The sequence below is a fragment of the Phodopus roborovskii genome, unplaced genomic scaffold (genome assembly GCF_943737965.1).
Source record: "Phodopus roborovskii unplaced genomic scaffold, PHOROB, whole genome shotgun sequence".
Classification (NCBI taxonomy): domain Eukaryota; kingdom Metazoa; phylum Chordata; class Mammalia; order Rodentia; family Cricetidae; genus Phodopus; species Phodopus roborovskii.
In genome coordinates this window covers 157,927-177,772 of record NW_026125183.1, presented here as the reverse complement: position 1 = coordinate 177,772, position 19,846 = coordinate 157,927, and the positions used below count along the sequence as shown (strand labels likewise).

General features: G+C 33.9%; 1 protein-coding gene across 2 annotated transcripts in view; it reads right to left on the bottom strand.

The window, feature by feature from the left end:
- Nucleotides 1-538: 538 nt before the first annotated feature.
- Nucleotides 539-19,846, bottom strand: part of Hdx (highly divergent homeobox) — a 117,935-nt gene continuing 98,627 nt past the window's right edge. For both annotated transcript variants that reach the window (XM_051190665.1, XM_051190657.1), the window contains 4 exons: nt 16,593-16,672; nt 13,731-13,814; nt 6,771-6,893; nt 539-814 (listed from right to left, as the gene is read on the bottom strand). In XM_051190665.1, the coding sequence (XP_051046622.1) occupies nt 689-814; nt 6,771-6,893; nt 13,731-13,814; nt 16,593-16,672 (413 nt within the window). In that variant the 3' untranslated portion in view covers nt 539-688. The remainder of the gene's footprint in view (nt 815-6,770; nt 6,894-13,730; nt 13,815-16,592; nt 16,673-19,846) is intronic.

Below are 19,846 nucleotides of genomic sequence, written 5' to 3'. Positions count from 1 at the left end.
AAAGAACTGTTTTCGTATACTTAATAGTTTTGGCTTTCTGTTGCTTAATCTACTTGCAAGAATATTTTAACTTCTCCCTAGTTTTGGGGTTAGACAGAAGAATGCCAGTAACTTATAATTCCATACTAATAATCACTTCAATTTCTAATCATTATTTTAGATCAAATATTCAAAGGAGTTGAAAATAAATTCCAGGATTCATCTAGGTTAAACATATATTTTGGTTTGTTTTGAATTTTCAGTTAACTTTCCTGAGTAAAAATATATATGAATGATAAGAAAATGAAAGAAGAATAAAGATGTAATGGCTACAAAAATAAGAATAATCAAGCTTTAGTAACATAGTAATGCTGAAGTATGTTTATTTTTGTGTCTCTGATTAAAACTATTACTAAGAATAAGCAGAGATATCTTTCAGGAATCAGATATAATAGATTTCATGGCTGAGTTGCTTAAAATTAAATATATTTTTTCTAGGACTTTATATAAGATTAAAAAATTTCAAGTGTTTTTTACATTTTACATGCATTATTTTTTATTGTAGCCGTTATGTCTTGTTCTTCCTTCACAGCATATGCTTGTTTTAACAATGTGTTTTCCAGTTAAAGATTACTGGGGAAAAATACAGTTATCTTGAAATGCACACCTGTTGGGCAAACAACAGACTCCATCATATCCCCCACCTTAATCACAAACTGTCTGAGGCATTTTTCTCTGATAAAGAAGACACACTGAATGAGGTATCATCAGGATCTGGTGAGGCATGATTGAAATCCATCTCTTCTAATTCAGGAGGTAAATCTGACAGCAGCGCCTTATCAGGAAAAAACAAAAACAATTGTTTTATAATAGTATGCAGACAGATTTTCTTTCTAATTTTATGTTAATAGATATAATTTTCTTTTTAATTTACTCTTATGCATTTAAAGGATGAAACATTTCTTTTTAAGGTTCTTACACAATTCCTTACCTAAAACAGAGAGTTTTCATATAATGCTAGGAAAGAACAAAGTATTAGATGCTAAGTATGAGGATTAGGTAGAGTAGATGGAGAAATCAAGAGAGAAATAAGTATCTATTCTGATGAGACAGGTAGCATTCAGGGTGGCATGGTTGTAGCCATAAGCAACTGTTCCAAACAAAAGATTTTTAACCAAGGGCTTTTAACTTGTTGAGATAAGTGGTTTTCATACTAGTGTGTGTGTGTGTGTGTGTGTGTGTGTGTGTGTGTGTGTGTTCACTGCTCACTGCTAAAGAGCTTTAAAATTTCATTCTTCAATTAAAATAATCATGCTTATCTCTATTACCCTTTAAAGAAACCCATATTTCAACAAAGACCTATTTTTTTATTTGTTAAAAGAATAAATTTAGTAGTTAAGGGAGAAATTTTTCTGTTTTACTTTAGATAAAAGTTTAACAATTTGAAAAGCCCACGTGGGGAATTTGTTTGTTTCCTTTCCTTAGACCATGTCCATACATGTGGCTAAACTCCTACTAGAGCCTGTAAAATTTGTTGTAATATTATTTTGCTCACTTCTTTGCTGGAGCATTTAGGATATTCTAACATTTCTGAGCTAAGCATGACCATGTTTCTAATTGTTTCATCTGTTATTTGTAGAACACGTATCTATACTAGAGAAATAAACAATCATGTTGTATGTGGTTGACAGTGTTCATGCCCATTTATCCATAGAAAATTGGATATAAAATAGCATAGTCTATCTGGAAAAATACTGTCGAAATAAGACATGATTTTCAATAAAATAGTGACAATTACACGTCCTATAATCTTTGCATTGTAGCACACAAATAAGAAGAAAACATTTTACATTTTGTCACACTATGCAATGAAAAACTAACTTATGTGGACAAAGTTATTATTTATTTTGTACCTCTAAACTACCCATGGATTTCTTCTTTTTTAATATATATATATATATATATATATATATATATATATATATATTTATTTAAATTTGAAACAAGCTTGTTTTACATGTCAATCCCAGTTCCTGCACCCTCCTTTTCTTCCCTGTTCTCCACATCAACCCCTAACCTGCCCTCTGTCTGCTCCCTAGGGAGGGTGAGGCCTTCTGTGGGGAGTCTTCAAAGTCTGTTTTATCATTTGGAGCAGGGCCCAGGCCCTTCCCCATGTGTCTAGGCTGAGGGAGTAACCCTCCAGTCTGATAGCTGGAAAACCAGCAGCATAGGACTGACTCAGATTCCCTGAATGTGGGTGTCAGGACAACTGGGCAGTCTATGGAGCTTCTGGTAATGGATCAGTATTTATCCCTAGTATACAAATGGGTTTTGGGAGCCCATGGGTTTCTCGTTGCACTTACACATGAACATAGACTCATGCTTTCTTAGGTACTAAGTTGCAGTGAAATGACACATGTTATTTTCCTCTATAACAGTGAGCTATTACTGATCAAGTTTAGGTACAGCGGGGCCTTTTTGAATACGCACTGTTCAAAATGTAAGTAATACATCACAGGGTTTAATTCCCTCTGCAGTTTTGAATATGCAATTTTTAAGGATGGAAGGGGTTCAAATTAGTACTCATTGAACACAAGTTCTGCATATTGGAAAGTCAAGATGATTATAAAATTTCATACTGTAAACTTTAGTGGAAAGATCTGCAGAGAATCATTACTATTTATTTCTTCTTCATTGCACTGCATATAGTTAACTGACTAAAATAAGAATAGAATTTAAAATATTCAATATATGAGGTGGTTCACACTATTGTTGCATGGATTCCACCTCAAAATTCTTTCAATATCTTAGTAGACTGCAATACTGGGACATTAGACAAACCTTTGCCAATGATTAGAACTACCTTTTTACAGAGATATAAGTAAGCACAATTAAATTTTTCCCCTATTCTCCCATTCCTGGTGTTTCACATAGAACCCAGGATCTCATTTACTCTGGAAGAAAAACCACTCGGACAAAGACTGACTCACATCAACAGTCTCAGTATTTTTTTTTATATGTTCCTCATAAGTAACAAATATTTTTGAGGTCTGACCAAGTGCCGTTTTTTTCCTCAAGAGATCATTAACACTTTCCTCAAATACACACTCAGTGTCTGTAATACTTATTCTAGGCTCTAAGATGTGAATGTAAAATAGATAATCCTTCTTGTCCTCCTTGTAGAGTGGAGAAATTGAAGTTTAAGAAAGGCAATTGATCTGGCTAGGATCACACAGTGAATTATCAGGGGAAGAAAGACTATAACTAATGACTTAGAGCAATGTTGGCAACATTATCTGGATGTTAAAATGGGTATTATTGATTTAAAAAAAGACAACCTTTAGGTAATCCAATGTTTCAGTCAGAAAGTACCATATATATTTTTTAAACCCTGGACTTTTTTATATGGGCAAAATAGCCCATAGGATGCTTTTCTTATCAAACTTATTCAAGATTAATGAAATAAATACTGTATTTTTTTTAAAATAAGTAAGAAATGGCAAATGTTTCTATTTTACTACGTAGAATATAACATGTTTCTGGGAATAAACTTCTGAATATTTCAAGGCTAAAGCATCACTTGTTTAAGATATAACCTGGGTTACTTTTACACATCACTACCAGTATCATATATGTAATTATATTTATAATTCATTAGTTTTCTGTTTTAGAGACAGAGTCCAGGCTGTACACATGACCTTCCTGCCTCAAATATCCAAGTGATTGCAGGTGTGTGTCACCATTATATCCAGTATCTTTGTGACTGGAGAATATATTGTGAAAATCATTATAGCCAATCTTGAGTATGAAAAATACCATAGTTTCAATTTAAGCTGCCAATACTATAGGCTGTGGCATTTAGTACAATTTTTGTATCATTTTCTATTTCAGCCCACATTGTGTTCATATATTACTTCAGAGGTCTTTTATCAGAAGAAAACTAGAAAAGGAAATGCAAAATGCATGTTTTTTTTTTTTTTTATTTGTTAGACATCTTTGGGAAAGAACCAAAGCAAATTGAGATTAGAACTAGATATTCAGTCTGTGAGCTATTATCAGCTGTGAAAGAACAAAGACATCGACTAGTTTATTGGTTATGGAACAGAATTCAAAATTGATATAAGGTTTTTCAGGCAAGAAAAACATTCTAGTTTAGCCTAAAGTTGGAGTCGTGCATGCATGCGCGTGTGCGTGCGTGCTTGCTTGCGTGTGTTATGTCCCACAGTCATTTGAATTCTATGATACTATTGGGTTTGTGCTCAATACTATTGCTGTTATTCATTAAAAATATGTGCTTTAGAGTCTTATAAATCAAACATATTTTAATTTTGCTGTGCTTTGTTTGCTTTAAGGTAAGTTCTTAGGTTATGGACAAGGCTGAACTCAAACTCACAACAGTTTTACTAACTAAGCTTCCCTAGTGCTGGACTGATGGCATAAACAACCATATGCCTTAAAATGTGCAAATCACATATAAAGAAGCAATGCACTTAAATACAGCTATCCAAGGCAATTAAAGCCTTTTGTATTGTGATCTCTATGTATGGTCAAAGCTGAAAGAGTAATATCCATGAATGTGGATAGACAATATCCATGCTGATGGGAGAGGAGGTTGGTTAGGGTGCATGTGAGAGGGCAGAGAGGGTAAAAGTGAGGGAGGGAGGGAGGGAGGGAGAAAGGGAGAGAGAACTGGGATCGATATGTAAAATAATATATTAAATAAAAAAAAATGCTTTGACTCCAAAATTTAAGTTCAAGGACAAGTTACTGGGGAAAAGGATTTCTAATTTTGTTTCCACAGAAAATGAAAAGATGTGGATTCCTTCTAGACTAATGTGGTTTGATCAAGCCAGATCGCCTGAAACAGAGTACCAGATGATCCTACATTCAAAACAGCTGGACAAAGCAGCCTTACAGACTACAGCCAGGATTTCTGCATCTTCTTAGAATCCCCCATGACAGTGCCCCTTACCAGCAGGAAGTAGTCTGGAAAGAACGACGCCCAAATTCCCAATTATTGTCTGTACATGTTTGTTTTCATTTAAATGGACTTGGTTATATAAAAACAAAACAAAACAAAACAAAACAATATCCATGCTGGTTTTAGTTCCATGAGGGGACTCTCCTAGTTTGACTTTGCGGTTCAGTAAATCAGGTAAACATACAAAGACTTCTTTCTTGGAAGGAAAAGAGAATTATAGGAAGTTCAGACATTAACATTTTCCCTGGAAATGTCTGGGATGAGCTACATATGCACAATCTTCTTGGAGTATATGACATCAGTGATTTTACTTTAAACATTTTTTTTCTGAATAAAATCTTCTACGACTATTTGCTAAATTATAGTTATGTGCATTTCACACTACTCACATACATTTCTGATAAGGAGTTAGCATGATGGTAAATAACTTAGCAACAAATTTGGCATCATTTAAGACTGCCACCAACTAACAATTTGAGCAACCGTGGAAAGGCTACCATACATGCCCTTCCCGGATAGTGAGATCAACAACTAACTTATCCACCATCATGGAGCCCTCATCTAGTACCTGTTAGAAACAGAAGCAAACACCCACAACTAAACACTGAGTGGAACTAGAATCCAGATGCAGAGGGAGAGGACAAGACAACAGAAACACATAGAGACAGCTGACCTGAACAAGGAGGAGCTAATGGGCCCCCAGACTGATAGCTGGAAATTCAGCATGGGACTGACTCAGACTTCCTGAACATGGGTCTCAGCTAGAAGGACTGAGCAGTCTAAGGGACCTTAGGCAGTGGAACCAGGATGTATTCCCGGTGCACAAAAGGACCTTGCAGACACATCCCCCATGGAGGGATACTCCCTTAACCTAGAGTCAGGAGAGAAGTCCTAGTCCCTACTTCAAAGGACTTCACAGATTTACATGACCCCACCTGGATGGCATTGCCCTACATGTAGAATTGGGGTGGGAGGATGGGAGGGGAGGGTGGTTAGGGTGCATGTGAGGAGGGAGAGAGGGTAAGAGGGAGGGAGGAAGGGAGAGGGAACTGGGATAGACATGTAAAATAAAAAATGGCATCATTTAGTGTTAAATGTAATATTTTGTATAATTAGGCTTAAATATCTCACTCAGATTTTTCTTCAGACTATATGTATATGTAGAAAAACCTGAGGGTCAAATGCAATTTGGAAGGAATCTATAAACAATTAATCATAGCGTAAAACAAAAGGCATTTCAGTTATGAGTGGAGGCCTCAAAACATTTTGATTTACATTGCAAAATCTGATACACTATGGTCACAAAGAATTGCACAAAGCAATTTCATGCTTTCTTAGTGAGAAGCAATATGTTATAGAATAGACTGTCCAAACATTTGTGAGCTCTAGCAGCTGCTAGTGAACAAATAAATGCCCACATTTTTCATTCAGAAAAAGTTCCCCAAACATGCGATCTAGTTATGGGTTGGGATAGTTCCATTTCTAAAAAATTCTTGAGGATTTTTGTAAAAATAAATTTTAAAATCTGGTTTTCTCTATATAAAGGCTATATGGAAATTAATAAATTATTCTGATCAGCCATTTTGATTTTGTATTCTAGTATTAAACAAACAAACAAACAAACAAAAAATAACTCAATATACCTATTCTTAAAAAAACTATGTTTAAAAAGATCATAAAATAACCATTTGCTCCATGAAATTCTAAGCCAGAATGAAGACTACAGTTGAAGAGATATGAAGAATCCAAATATGACATGTCATTTTTCAATTTGACACATTATGGCTTACTGGTCTCTCATGGGACTTACCTGCTGCTGTTCCTTATCATCAGCTTTCATAGCCAGAATCAGGTTTCTAACAAAAGTCTGGAGCTTAAAGTACTTTTGCTTTTGAATCTCTAGCTCATTTTCAATGAATCTGACTTCTTCATTCTAAAGAAGAAAACATCAAACAATAAAATTAACCCATGTAAATTCAAATCTGTATGTTTGATGAACAATAAAACTAAAAAGCATTCAGAGTATAGAAGCAATAAAGAAAATACAACTTTAACAATAAAGGAATATAAAACACAGAAGGAAACAATCCTAGTATTCAAAGGCTATCTTTTAAATAAATCATCAATAGCAAACAATTTGCAAATAGATTCCAGGAAGAGAGAAAAACAAGAAAGACTTATCTTCTTAGAGCAATGTTGGTGTAACAAGTTTAATTAGCATTTCTATTAGAATTAAGAATAGAGTTCAGTTAACACCAAGAGCAATAGAAAATGAAATAATATCCATTGTATCATTTACAAAGACAAATTCTAAAATCCAAAACAGTTATTTTGTAACATGTAGGAACTGAAATTACAAAAATTTAATCATACATCTAACTAAATATAAAATCTAAAATTATAAAACATCTAAAAGAAAATGGGAGGTGGAAGCAGGAGGATCAAGAGTTCAACACCTGCCTTGACCATATAGTGAGTTTGAGGCTACATGTAGCCTGTCTCTTGTGGAATAATCCTTTTGTATACTGTGAGTACTTGTCACTGTGATTGGTTTAATAAAGAAACTGACTGGCCAATAGCTGAACAGGATCAAGTTAGGTGTGACAGCCAACCTGAGATTGATGGGATGAAGGGCAGAGTCAGAGGAATTGCCAGGAGAAGCAGAAGGAGCAATACATGCTGGAGGACAGGTAAAGCCACAAGTGGCAATACATACATTAATCAAAGTGGGTTAATTTAAATTATAAGAGATAGTTAGTAATAAGCCTGAGCTACGGGCCAAGCATTTATAAATAATAATATGTCTCCATGTTAGTTATTTGGGACTGACAGGCTAGAAAGAAAAGTCTGCTCACATCTGTCTCAAATAAAACAACAAAACAAAAACAAAACCAACCAAACAAACACACAAACAAAAAAACAAAGGATGGAAGGGATAATCAGAAACATAATCAAAATAAAATTAAAATATAGACCACACACTGAAAGAAAATACTCTAATTCATGGAAAAAGGGGAAAAAGTATTGAAATTTATAAAGTTTAAAACTAGCAACAACTAAAATGTGAGAAAAATTATTCAAGTGGATATTTCATGAAATTGTTACCCATTCGAAAGTTAGTTAACACAATTTTCATTAAGGATTTCAAATGGAAACCACAGTGCAATACTACTACCAGCTTGCTAATGACTCATGTTAAATAGATTAACAAGGTAGGGTTCCTGATGAGAATATGGAGCAATTAAAAGTCTCATACATTGCTAGTGGAAATGTCAAATAATAAAGGGACTTTCAAAAACATTTTGACTGTCAAAAAATTCAGCTTGTTCTTTCTTAGTAACCCTATCTTTAGTTATTTACATGACCCCATCTGGATAGCATAGCCCTACATGTGGAATGGGGGTGGGGGATGGGAGGGGAGTGTGGTCAGGGTGTATGTGAGGGGGGAGAGAGGGCACGAGAGAGGGAGGGAAGGAAGGAGGGAGGGAAAGGGAACTAGGATCGACATGTAAAATAAAAAAAATAATAATAAAAAAAGAGAAACATACATACTGGAAAAAAAGAAAAATGAAAATACAAATTTTCCTCCTCACAACTTTGTTCGTAACAGCCCCTTATGCAACTACTTTGGGCTTTCATTACAAATTGTTGTGGATTAAATGTGAAATGCCTGCTACAGGCTCCTGTTTGAATACTTGGTATCTGTCTGGTAGTGCTATTCTGGAAGGTTGTGAAACCATTATGAGATAGAGCTTCTAAGAGATGTGAGTCCCTGGAGGCCTTGATGTGTCATAGTTTCCTGTATTCTATCTGCTTGTGGATAGTAGATACAATGTGACAAAGCCCCTCACACTGCTGTCCTCATACCTTCCCTACCTTAATAGGCTGAATTCTTTTGAACTTGGAAGGTTCCAGAACACAACATTCCCTTAAATTGCATCTTGTCTTGTATTTGATTACAGCAATGAGAAAAGTAATTAATCCACAAATGAATAAACAATTTGTCAAATTCATTTAATTGTACATTAAATTTAAGAGGTAAATTTATGGACTTTTTTACTGTTTGGAAATTATGTAATATAGTACACTGATTAAATAAAAACATACATAATATCTCACACAATAACAACATTAATAAAATTTAAGATGGACACTGTGGTATATTCCTACTAATACCGGCATTCAAGAGTTTGAAGCCAACTTGGGATACAGATTGAGACTCTGGCACAAATCCCAACCAAACAAAAGAAACTTAATTCCATTCATCTAACCAAAGCTTTACACCATTTGACCATCAATCATCTTCCAATCCTCTCATCATGCATGTTTTTAGATTCCAAATATAAGTAAGAAAATGCCATACTTATCTTTCTATACCTGGGTTATTTCACTTAGCATAATTGATGTTCTGAAATTTAATTCATGCTTTCACAAATGGCAAATAATTACTTTTGTTTAATAGTATATATAGTGAATATTATAAATAATATGCATTACACAATCACTGAAAAGGCAAAATGTAAAGTTCTTGCCATACAAAATAGGTATTTGAAGTGATGGATACTTTAATTAGTTTGATTTAATTATTTTTCATTGTATTCATAAATCATACCGTAACCTTGTACTTCATGAATATATAAAGCTATAATTTGACAATTTACAATTAAAATATAATTTATGAAAAATGAAAATAAATAAAAAAAAATCAATCAGCCTCCTTGATAAAAACCGTAGAAGTAGAGGGAATATTCTTTTTGGCTGGAGACTTGGTACAGCTGGACTTTAAAGCAGCATTTGTTCAAAACGCTTCCTAAGAACATATTAAAATTAGTTGATTGTATGGGTATTTTGGAGTTTCAGTCAAGTGGATCTTGTGGTATTAATCACATCCAATCTGTGAACATGTTTACTATATAATTTATTAGTTCAGTTTATGTGATGAAACTGCTTCCTTCCAGACCACTTAATAAGTGAAACATCTGGCCAAGCTAAAATTCTATTCAGTCACTACACAACTAAGTTAAAAGTAAGCATTCTAAAGAAATTCAACATGCTTCTGCTATGATATGGTTTTGATACTTGTAAACCTTTGCTTTTATTAGTCATGGTCAGAGAAAATGTTGATCAGAAAATTATTTTCTCCTGTTTTGTCTGTTTCATATTTGATGCACATGATTGTGGCATATGTGTGTCCATAACTGTGTATGTGGGTCTCTCTCTCCCTCTTCCGTGTGTGCCTGCGGGCATGTGTGCATGCGTGCGTGCGTGCGTGCGTGCCTGCGTGAGTGCGTGCCTGCGTGAGTGTGTGTGTGTGTGTGTGTGTGTCTGTGTGTGTGTGTGTGTGTGTGTGTGTGTGTGTGTGTGTGTGTGTGTGTGTGTGAGTCAGAGGTGGATATCAACTATTTCCTTTAGTTGCTTTCCGGCCTATTTTCTGAAACAGGGTTTTTCAATGAACCTGAAGCCCACTATTAAGCTAGGCCCAGTTAGCCCTTTGTCTCTGCCTTTCCAGCACTGGGTTTACAAGTATTTATTAGAGGCTAGGCTTCACGTGGGTACTGCGAATCCAAACTCAGGCCCTCATGCTTGCCCAGCAAGTACTTTAACCATTCAGTTCTCTCCCCAGCCCTTGTTTTGCTTTTGTTGTTGTTGAGGTTTTTGAATTTTTATTCTTCTTTTTCATTTTCTTTGAGACAGTCTCATGTCTGAAAGGCTATCCTTGAACTCCCTGTGCAATTGAGGGTACCCTTGAATTTCTGATCCTTCTGCCTCTACTTCCTAAATTCCAGGATTGCAGGTGTGTACCAGCATACTAGGCAGATAGTCATTTGATTACAGTCACTATTTATCATCATTTAATGGTGACTCATTTGCATTCACAGTCTGCCTGGGTTGTACTCATAGTTCATCAGAAAACATTTTGAAAACATTAGTTTATATTTGCAAAAGTCACGAAAGCATCCTTTTGTATGAGGATCACTAATTTTTCATGCAATTATTTCCATTCTTTGGTACTTGTGAAATGTTTGAAAAGCATAAACAGCTTTAAGATAATTTAATATTGCAGACATTTTCTTCTCAGAAATGTTTTGTGCAAGCCTATTAAATGCTTCCTAGATTACAGGCAGTAATTTATGTGTGCTGTAGAGATTTTCTTAAGTAAATGGACTACTTGGGAAAACAACTAGTAAGACAATAGCAGTCACTGAGCTTTATGAAACAAGTTCTAGTTTAGTTTTGTAAACACAAAACAAACAAACAAACAAAAAAACCTTCCCCACTTTCCCAGCAAACAGTCTATATTTTTGCAGGATGCTTGCTGTGAGACACAAGGTTGCAAATATGCTAGAGCTTTCTTTGATCTCTGAGAAGGCTATTAATGGGTGATTCCTATTTTATGATATAGTTACTCATGCCACAGGTATTGTGTCCATCTACTTTCCTCTTAAGGATCTGGGATTAGTTAGAACTCCCAGAAATATGGGTTTCTAATGATAGTTCTCAATCAGGAATGCTATCACATCTAAACTTTATAATAGTAAAATGCATTGTAGAGAATATTCTTTTAGTTTGCTATAATAAATCCCAAGTACAGAATACAAATTCAATGTGGGAAAGTTTAAAAATGCTGCAGCTTCTAATACTAATTCAATTAATACAAATAAACACTTGGGAAACAGTGTTAAAATTATTTCCAGAGAGAAATTAATTTATGCAATTACTTTCTAAGCAACGGCTTACTAAATATCTATGTGCCGGGCTCCCCAATCAAGTAACACATAGGTGATTAAAATACTTTTCTGCCTTCAAGAAACTTATTGTGAATATACTTAAGAAATAAAAAGAGGTAACTTTCACCCCTAAACAAGGAACACTGATGTTTCTATTTAAATATAGTACAGCAACTTTATTCAAGGTATTACATTCTTAACTGGCATATTCTATATCAATGCTTAAAATATGCAATGGCAACTCCAGGTACAAAGTGCACAGACAGAAAATGGAAGCATTTAAAATAATGTATATATAAGTACATTTTCTCTATATATGTGCATAAATATTGAGGATTCAAGGAAAGAAGTTTAAATGTAATAGAGATGATTATAAAAAATGTCCTTAATGACCTATTATGACATCCCTGTTCCCACAATATTTCCCACAATGGAAAATACTGGGTTATTAAAATGTCCATTAAAGTTCAATGCAAACATTCACTGACATTTCTGCTCTGGCTACTCTGCTCTTCCCTCCCTGTCCTTTAGCTTCAAACCGTCTCAAATGGACTGGCACAGAAAAGAGGAGAGATCTTGGAAAGAATCCTCTAAGTCTTGAGCCCAACCCTATTTGACCTGTTCAGGAGTGCTAAGTTGAGCACACTTAACAGCTGTGCAGTCCAGTCCTCTTGCCTGGACTTTCCACAGTCTGTGCCAAGTAGTGACCTGGTCTTCAGAGTCATTTTAATCCTGAACTCAGTATTTAGAAGTATTATATGACTATGGAGAACTTATTAGCATGATCTCTTCTAACTGAAAACCAGTAACTTTACATTTCAGCTAGTTGGAAATAGTTTCTTTTTTATTGAAACTTTATTTATTTTTAAAATACACAATATATATTTTAGGCTGGCTTTGAAATAATGGAGCGCCTCCTGTCTCAGCCTAGAGAGTGCTGGGATTACACGTGTAACCTACCATATCTAGCCGTAAATGTAGTTTAACTTTTGGTGTGTTCTTTGACCACTCAGAAATAAATCTCAGAAGACTATTTCCTTTTGTGTTTATGACACAATATGTTAAAGCTTGGAGTGTTATGAACACTAGGAAATCAGTATATACAATGGTCTCAAATTCAGTTATACTATTCTGAAACTGAAAGGACTGTTTGAGAAAGGTGACAGCTGTTTTCTAAATAAATGGCAGTCTTTGTTACTATCATAAGCTTTAAATTCTGATTATCCTCCACAAAAAGAACATTTGTATTTAGAAGGAAGCACTACATGCCAAATTTTCAGAAAGCCCAAAGTATCCTAGCTAGATGTGCTGCTGAGTAACAAGGGAAGAACACTTGTACATCTGTGCAAAAAACATACTGACAAACAGACTGATAGCTTATGTCAAAATTGAGTAAACACAAAATTATGCATCACACACTACCAAAGGATGCCTTCCAATTTAGTAACAAATGACATAAAGAAAAGGTCATCTCTATCTATATTCACCCTACATTTTCATTGGGAATTGTTTTCAAATTCTCATGAAACGGTATGAGGTAGAGTCTTGGAAGAAACTGCAATCCAATGTAAAATAGCATCAGATAATAGAAAAGAAATTCTCCCATTTACTAACACTTTTATGTCACTCTTGTGTTTATTGTGTTTGACGCAGTGTCTTTCAATGCTGTCCAGCCTGGTTTCAAATTCCTGAGATAAAGTAATGGTTCTACCTCATCCCCACATATATCTGGGACTCCATGTACATACTATCATCTCTGGCAGCTTTACCATAAATCCCACATTAACTGCCACTATGTGTTATTCCCACTTGCTCAACACCAATGCCAATTTTTGAGCCAGTAAACTTTGTTTAAAACCATAATGGCCATACAAGTCAGCAATATTAAAATGCTCAAAATTTTGAGTAATTTTCACGTTGCCTGAGATAATCAGTACAGAAGCCCAGGCTGCTTAGTCTATCACATGGGATAACCAGAGGCACTATAAATCTTTTACACTTAATAACTTTCCTAATGAATTGAGAACTTGAAATTACTTTACCTTATACTCCAAAAGAGAATTCACTTGTTCTACCTCAGAGTTGCTTATCATGTCACTTTCTTCATCATCGATAATTTCTATTTTCTGTAACATAAGCAGAGAAACTTAACAAATATATATGAGATCACTACACACAATGTGTACAACATACCTATAGTTTTGGTGATAGAGTTATCTAGGTTATCTGGATTAAATCTTGATATTGGCTTCTCAGTGTCACCCCTTATGTCTTTAATTGGTGACTTATAGTGCCCTTCACTGATAAGAAACTAGCTTTTAATACCCCCTCCCTTCCTAACCTCCTCTCTCTCACACTCGCTAGAAAGGAGTTCTTTTTCTGTTTCAACGTGACTCTTCCTTCTAATGAAATGTTAACATATGGCATGTATCCCACAGGAAAATACAATGTCTAAACATTAACACATTTAATGTGCTCTATTAGCTAGACAATTGAAAGCAGACATCTACGATATAATGATGAAAATTGCATGGATATTTGTTTTCTTCATTGGGCACTAACAAAGACAATAAGAAGACGACAGAAAAACATAGAGAGAGGTTCCCTTAGCTTCAGTATTAAGGCAAAGCAAAGCTTGTGCTGTATCTTGTGCACTGTGGATAATAAGTAAATATCTGTCAAAAGGTAAACAATACATCTCACTGCTGATGAAAATAACGGCCAATAAGCTCCAATTAGGACGATAAAACAAAGTATTTAGTAAGAAAGATGTTTTAAGAAACAGAAGGAAAAAAAAAAAGAAAGACAAACAAAATCAGTTTAATTATTTCATTTGCATGTAAAACTGTAGTTGAGGGGAAACAAGCTGCACCTTAAAATATTTAAACACTGCCAACCAAAAACAAAATTTAAAAAAGGAGAAGACGAACCAGATTTAATCACTAGATGGTCTTTTAAGAGCAAGCACATTAATACCAGCATGTCATAGGCAGAATACAAAATTAGTCTGTTTACACAGATATTAAAATATGTATGGTGATTTAATAATTATATATAATGATAAAATATATGATTAAAAGTCACAAGCAAGCTTTTGATACTTGGTATATTGCCTCTGAGGATATGATACCATTACAGGGTTTCTGACCAGCAGTCTGTCTGTGAGTCACAGGGACAGCTGCAGTAAAACTGCCTTCTAGCATTGCTTGGAGATGAGTCTAATGTTTTGTTTTCTATTATAATCAGTGTAAACTTGCATCTTAATCATATCAGCTCTCTAGACTTTACGCTTCATACTTCTTGTTCTAAGGTTTTTAGATTTTGGATCAGTTCTGGGGAAATGGAACTAGGCATTTAAGAAAAAAAGGCACCAACAGCCACTGTATAGATTTGTGCATATAAATAGGTCTTATATGTCTCTGTGATTTGTCATCTATGAATAATTGGGGGCACTCAAAAGTTACAGACAGAGGAGATCAACCTTTGAAAGTTTGAAGTTTGTCTCTGAAAATCAATTGTTCTTGAAAAATTAGGTGCCTAAGTGACTATGAGTCATACCATGCCACGACTTCATTTGTTATTTTCAGCTGTCTGCTGCTAGGGAGACTCAATGTAGAGAAATTCAGGTTAAAAATGAACACGTCTTTGGAGGAAATACTTTAATTGTAAATAATTGTTTATTATATACTATTTATTATATACTATATACTATTTAATATATACTATTATATATATACTATTTATTATATACTATATTATATACTAAAATCTAGAGCAGAAGGAGATATTTGGTGAGACTTAAAATGTTAGGAAAGCAATGATTATTAGCCATTTGATTAAAAAAAAAACCCGACTGCCTTATAATAAAACCTAAGTTTTCAATATGCCTGTTGAATTTATGGTTTAGAAGAATCAAACATGGATTTAAGCCAGGACTAAAAATCAATGAAATGCAACCCTGACCTCTATTTTACATGGATGAAACAATGTTAGATATCGCTGGAATTTAACAAATATGAGCCCAAATATATGTTTAGTGTGCTCCCCTTTTAATAAGAGAAGTTCATGATCAAGGAACTAATGTTTCTGATAGAAGCCAGAGTAAATTATGATATCACAGGTACTTTGGAACAGAAAAATACATTTTAAGGGCTGTTTTAATGAAAATCATGCATAGAACAGTGATTTAAAAGCAAAACTGAAAATATGATGGAATTTTCCTTTGTGTCTGACTTTTTAAATTCTATCTTGATTTCTGTATCACTTTGTGGGGCCAAAATATAAACAAATTCTGTTAAAACAGCTGTTAAAGGAACATCACTATATGTTTACATTTTTACAAAACCCAGTTTAATCCACACATAGCCTGCCCCTGCTGCTATTCAAATTCTTAAAATACTGTCTTTCTTTCTTTGCTGTGATTTTGAAGGCAATTAACAGAGTGCAATTTAAGTGAGGAAAAGAAAAGTTTCCAAGTACAGTATAGATAGGTATGGTCTGAACAGAAAAACCCTTGGATGCAAGCAGTTGTACTAACAAAGGCTTCCTTCATGATCTCCAGCTAAACTCCACTTCAATTCTGCCATCTGTCAAATGAAATGAATCTTGCTCCCTTCTCAGTATGTTGAAGGAAAATAAAGTAACTTGTTATATATAAAACATTATATTTGAACTAGGTATTAGCTTTTTATACTTGGAAATCTCCTGAATCTAAAAAGAGGCAGTGTTTATATTTTACTTATTGAACACTAAAAACTACATTAAATTCATAGGGAAAAGTTCTGCTTTAGTTTAGTTTACAGAGTAAAACAAGACTTTATTCTGGCAATACAGATGTTGTCATTAACTGGCACGATGTCCTTAAAATCCGCCCTGTAATGAGGAAAGAATTTTAAACTACATACCACATTATCTGCGGATACTGCCTGGTGATCTTCATCCTTGTGTGTCCTGGTCTCATTTGGGATGACTTCATTGGGCTCCTCTATAGGAAGAAAAGTGAATGTTTCATGTCTTCTTTTTCAAAACTTTACTGTACTTTTAAAACAATACTTAAATAATGTCTCTTTTAAAAAAATGTCACTTTGCAAAAACATGCACATGGTAAATCTATGATAAATGTGATTTGTTGTGAATTTTATTCGTTCATATCTTAGTAATATATATTTTGGTTGTGGATAAATAGAAATACAAGGATTATCATCATTGTGCTAAAAACAATGAGAGAAAACTATATCTTCAACAATGTATAAATACAGAAGTATTTATGTACTATGAAGCTGCTGAAAATGAAGTAAAGTGAGCTATTTTTAAATGAAAAACTGAAAGTGGAAAAATCTATGATGTAGGTTCACATAATTTTATATACAAAAAAGAAACATGGTTTTAATTAAAAAAAGGATAACATCATTTGTGCTCAAGTGTTCCCATTATCATCCTTGGATAGAAGTATATGTAACTATAAATTATTTTAACTTTAATTTTTAAATCTTGTTTAGTTAAGCTTTTCTGTATATTACTATTATTATTATTTTCTGTTAAGGCCTTACTATATATCCCTGGCTGGCAAAGAATTCACCACATAGACCAGATTAACCTTAAAGTTTCAATAATTTTCCTGTATCTGCATCTTAAACTGTGGATTTACAGGCCTTTTCCATCACATTTGCCTGTTCGTTATAGGACAAAAGCAACAAAATCAGTAAATGGTACAAAATTATAAAAATGCAGAATTATTTCAATACTTGTATATGCATGCCCACTTTTGTACATAGTTGTACATATACAAAGAAAAAATACATGCAAAAATATGTCCTTCTTGTTTATAGAGGGTTATTCTCTAATGAGTAAAGTTATTTCCATTTCCATAACACTTCCCAATATGTCCTACAATGGACATGCAGTTTTCTGAGCAAATTAAATATTTTAAAATAATAAAAGAGTGAGAAATGAATTAAATCAGACAAACTAGTCAAATTAAAAGCTCTTTGTCTGAGCTATGACAAGTACCTGCTTCAAGGCACTGATTATTTCTGCATACATTACCTCTTAACCCTTTTATTTTATATTACCCTCTCCCAGATGCCTTAAAAATAGAGTAGCAATGTTTATCTCTGTGTTTCTCTTTTCTTCACAGCAATTTCATGGAGATTATCTGGATAAATACTAGTAAAATTTCTCATATCCTTGGTAAATAACATTTTAATTCAACTTAGAAAGCAGAACAAAAACATTTATCAGTCCTCTTAAAACTTTCCTACTCCATTCATTTCCATGTACAAACATGGAGAAGAATTAGGAGAAATTGACTTATGAGAATTGCTTATGAGAATTCAAGTGTATAATATCCAAGAAAACTTCAGCAGAATTTTAATACAATGTTCTGTATAAATTCAATTTAACTTTTTTATCTCTACCATATACTTTAAATTAAATTGTATCGCATGTACTTGTGATCTATAACAAATATACATTTATATAGCGAAAAGATTGCTACAATGAAACAAATTAACATATTTATCACCTCATAGTTTGCCATCCCCCAGGGCACAGCTGCTATCATCACTTATTGAAAATCCTGAATACACAATACAATATCATTAACTATGGTCTTCACGCTCTTCATTAGGTCTTTCCCCTTATTCATCATACACACTGCAAGTTTGTACCCTCTGAGCTGTATCTCCCCATTCAAAAATCCACTGTTGTATTATAGTTGATATATTTGACCTTTCTTGCCCTGTTATTTGCTGCAACACGGATGAACCCAGGGGATCTTATCCAAGTGAAATAAGCCAGACAGAAAGAAAGAAAAAAAAATTGGATGATCTTATTTATCTGTGAAATGTTAGAAAAGTCAATTTAAAATTTTATAAAAACAATGATTCCTAGACAAAGAGAAGTTTACCTAGTCATTATTTAGACATTTCAAGTCGCAGACATTTCAAGTCCTACATAATCAGTGATGCAATGAAATGGAAAGAGGAAAAATTTTCATTAGCTTTAGCTGCAGACCTGATATTAGGAACAGTGGTCTCAGAAGAGGGGTTATATTGCTCATCAACAAGATCATTACTGGTACTATTCCTTATAGGATTGCTATACACTCCTCTTCACATATACTCATAACAGAGTTCTGGTTCACTGACAGCTTATTTATGCATGGTTTGATTATTTTAGAAAATTTAAATAAGTTATTTTGAGGCTTCTGAAATGAAAAGGTGTGAAGTGATAAGCTGAACAGGGAATGCTTTATTCTGCATATAGATACTTTCAACATTAGCAAAAGTTTAAGATCTAAAAACTGTCAATGTGTTTTGGTAATTCCTCAAAAAATCATCTTTGCTAATTGAAAAATAAAAACTAGAATTAATCAGTAAAACTCTAGAGGGCACTCTATGTAGTGGCTATAAGCTCATACTAAGTAAACCATGTTGAGTTCTCTTTGCTGCACAAACCCCTCCCTCCACATATTAATATACAGCTGAAAAAGAGGCACTGCTATAGATGTAACATTGTAAATATTAATTATTCTTATACTCTAAACCAATTGCATCTCAGGATAATGAAAAAATCTTTTAATTTCCTCAATTGTAAACGTATTTTGATTGAAACCAAACTTAAAATTAAGGAACTGAGTTAGGCAAGCATTATTTTTGCTGAAGTTTCCAAGTTGCACAAGGAGTAAAGCCATGTAGCTTTATTTTCTTGACAAATCAATCCAACCTTACCTATCTTCATTCCCTCTGAGGAAAACAGACAAGAAATGGGGAAGAGAAAGGTCAAGTGCAAGGTAGAACTGAGGTGAGTCAGAAGGTCTGTTTCAGGGATATACATGCTTGTTCAGAAGCAAAGAATTGCATCTGAGACTGTTAAGGGATCACGAATACTTTTCATTAGCTGGCAAAGACAGCCTCTTCACAATTTGAAGGAATATATTGTCTTCTGCAAAGACACTGAAAGAAAACTGTATGTTGTCTTCATGTGTTCAAATGAACATGTATAGTAATAAGCAACCATAAATTTAAAAATGTTTCCTTATAGACATTAAAAATACTCTAATCCAGTTAAATTAACATTTGTGTATAGGACTGTTAATTCTAGTTGTTAGGGTTTTTTTTTTTAATATCTTTATATCTCTAGGAGGAAATCAATGGAG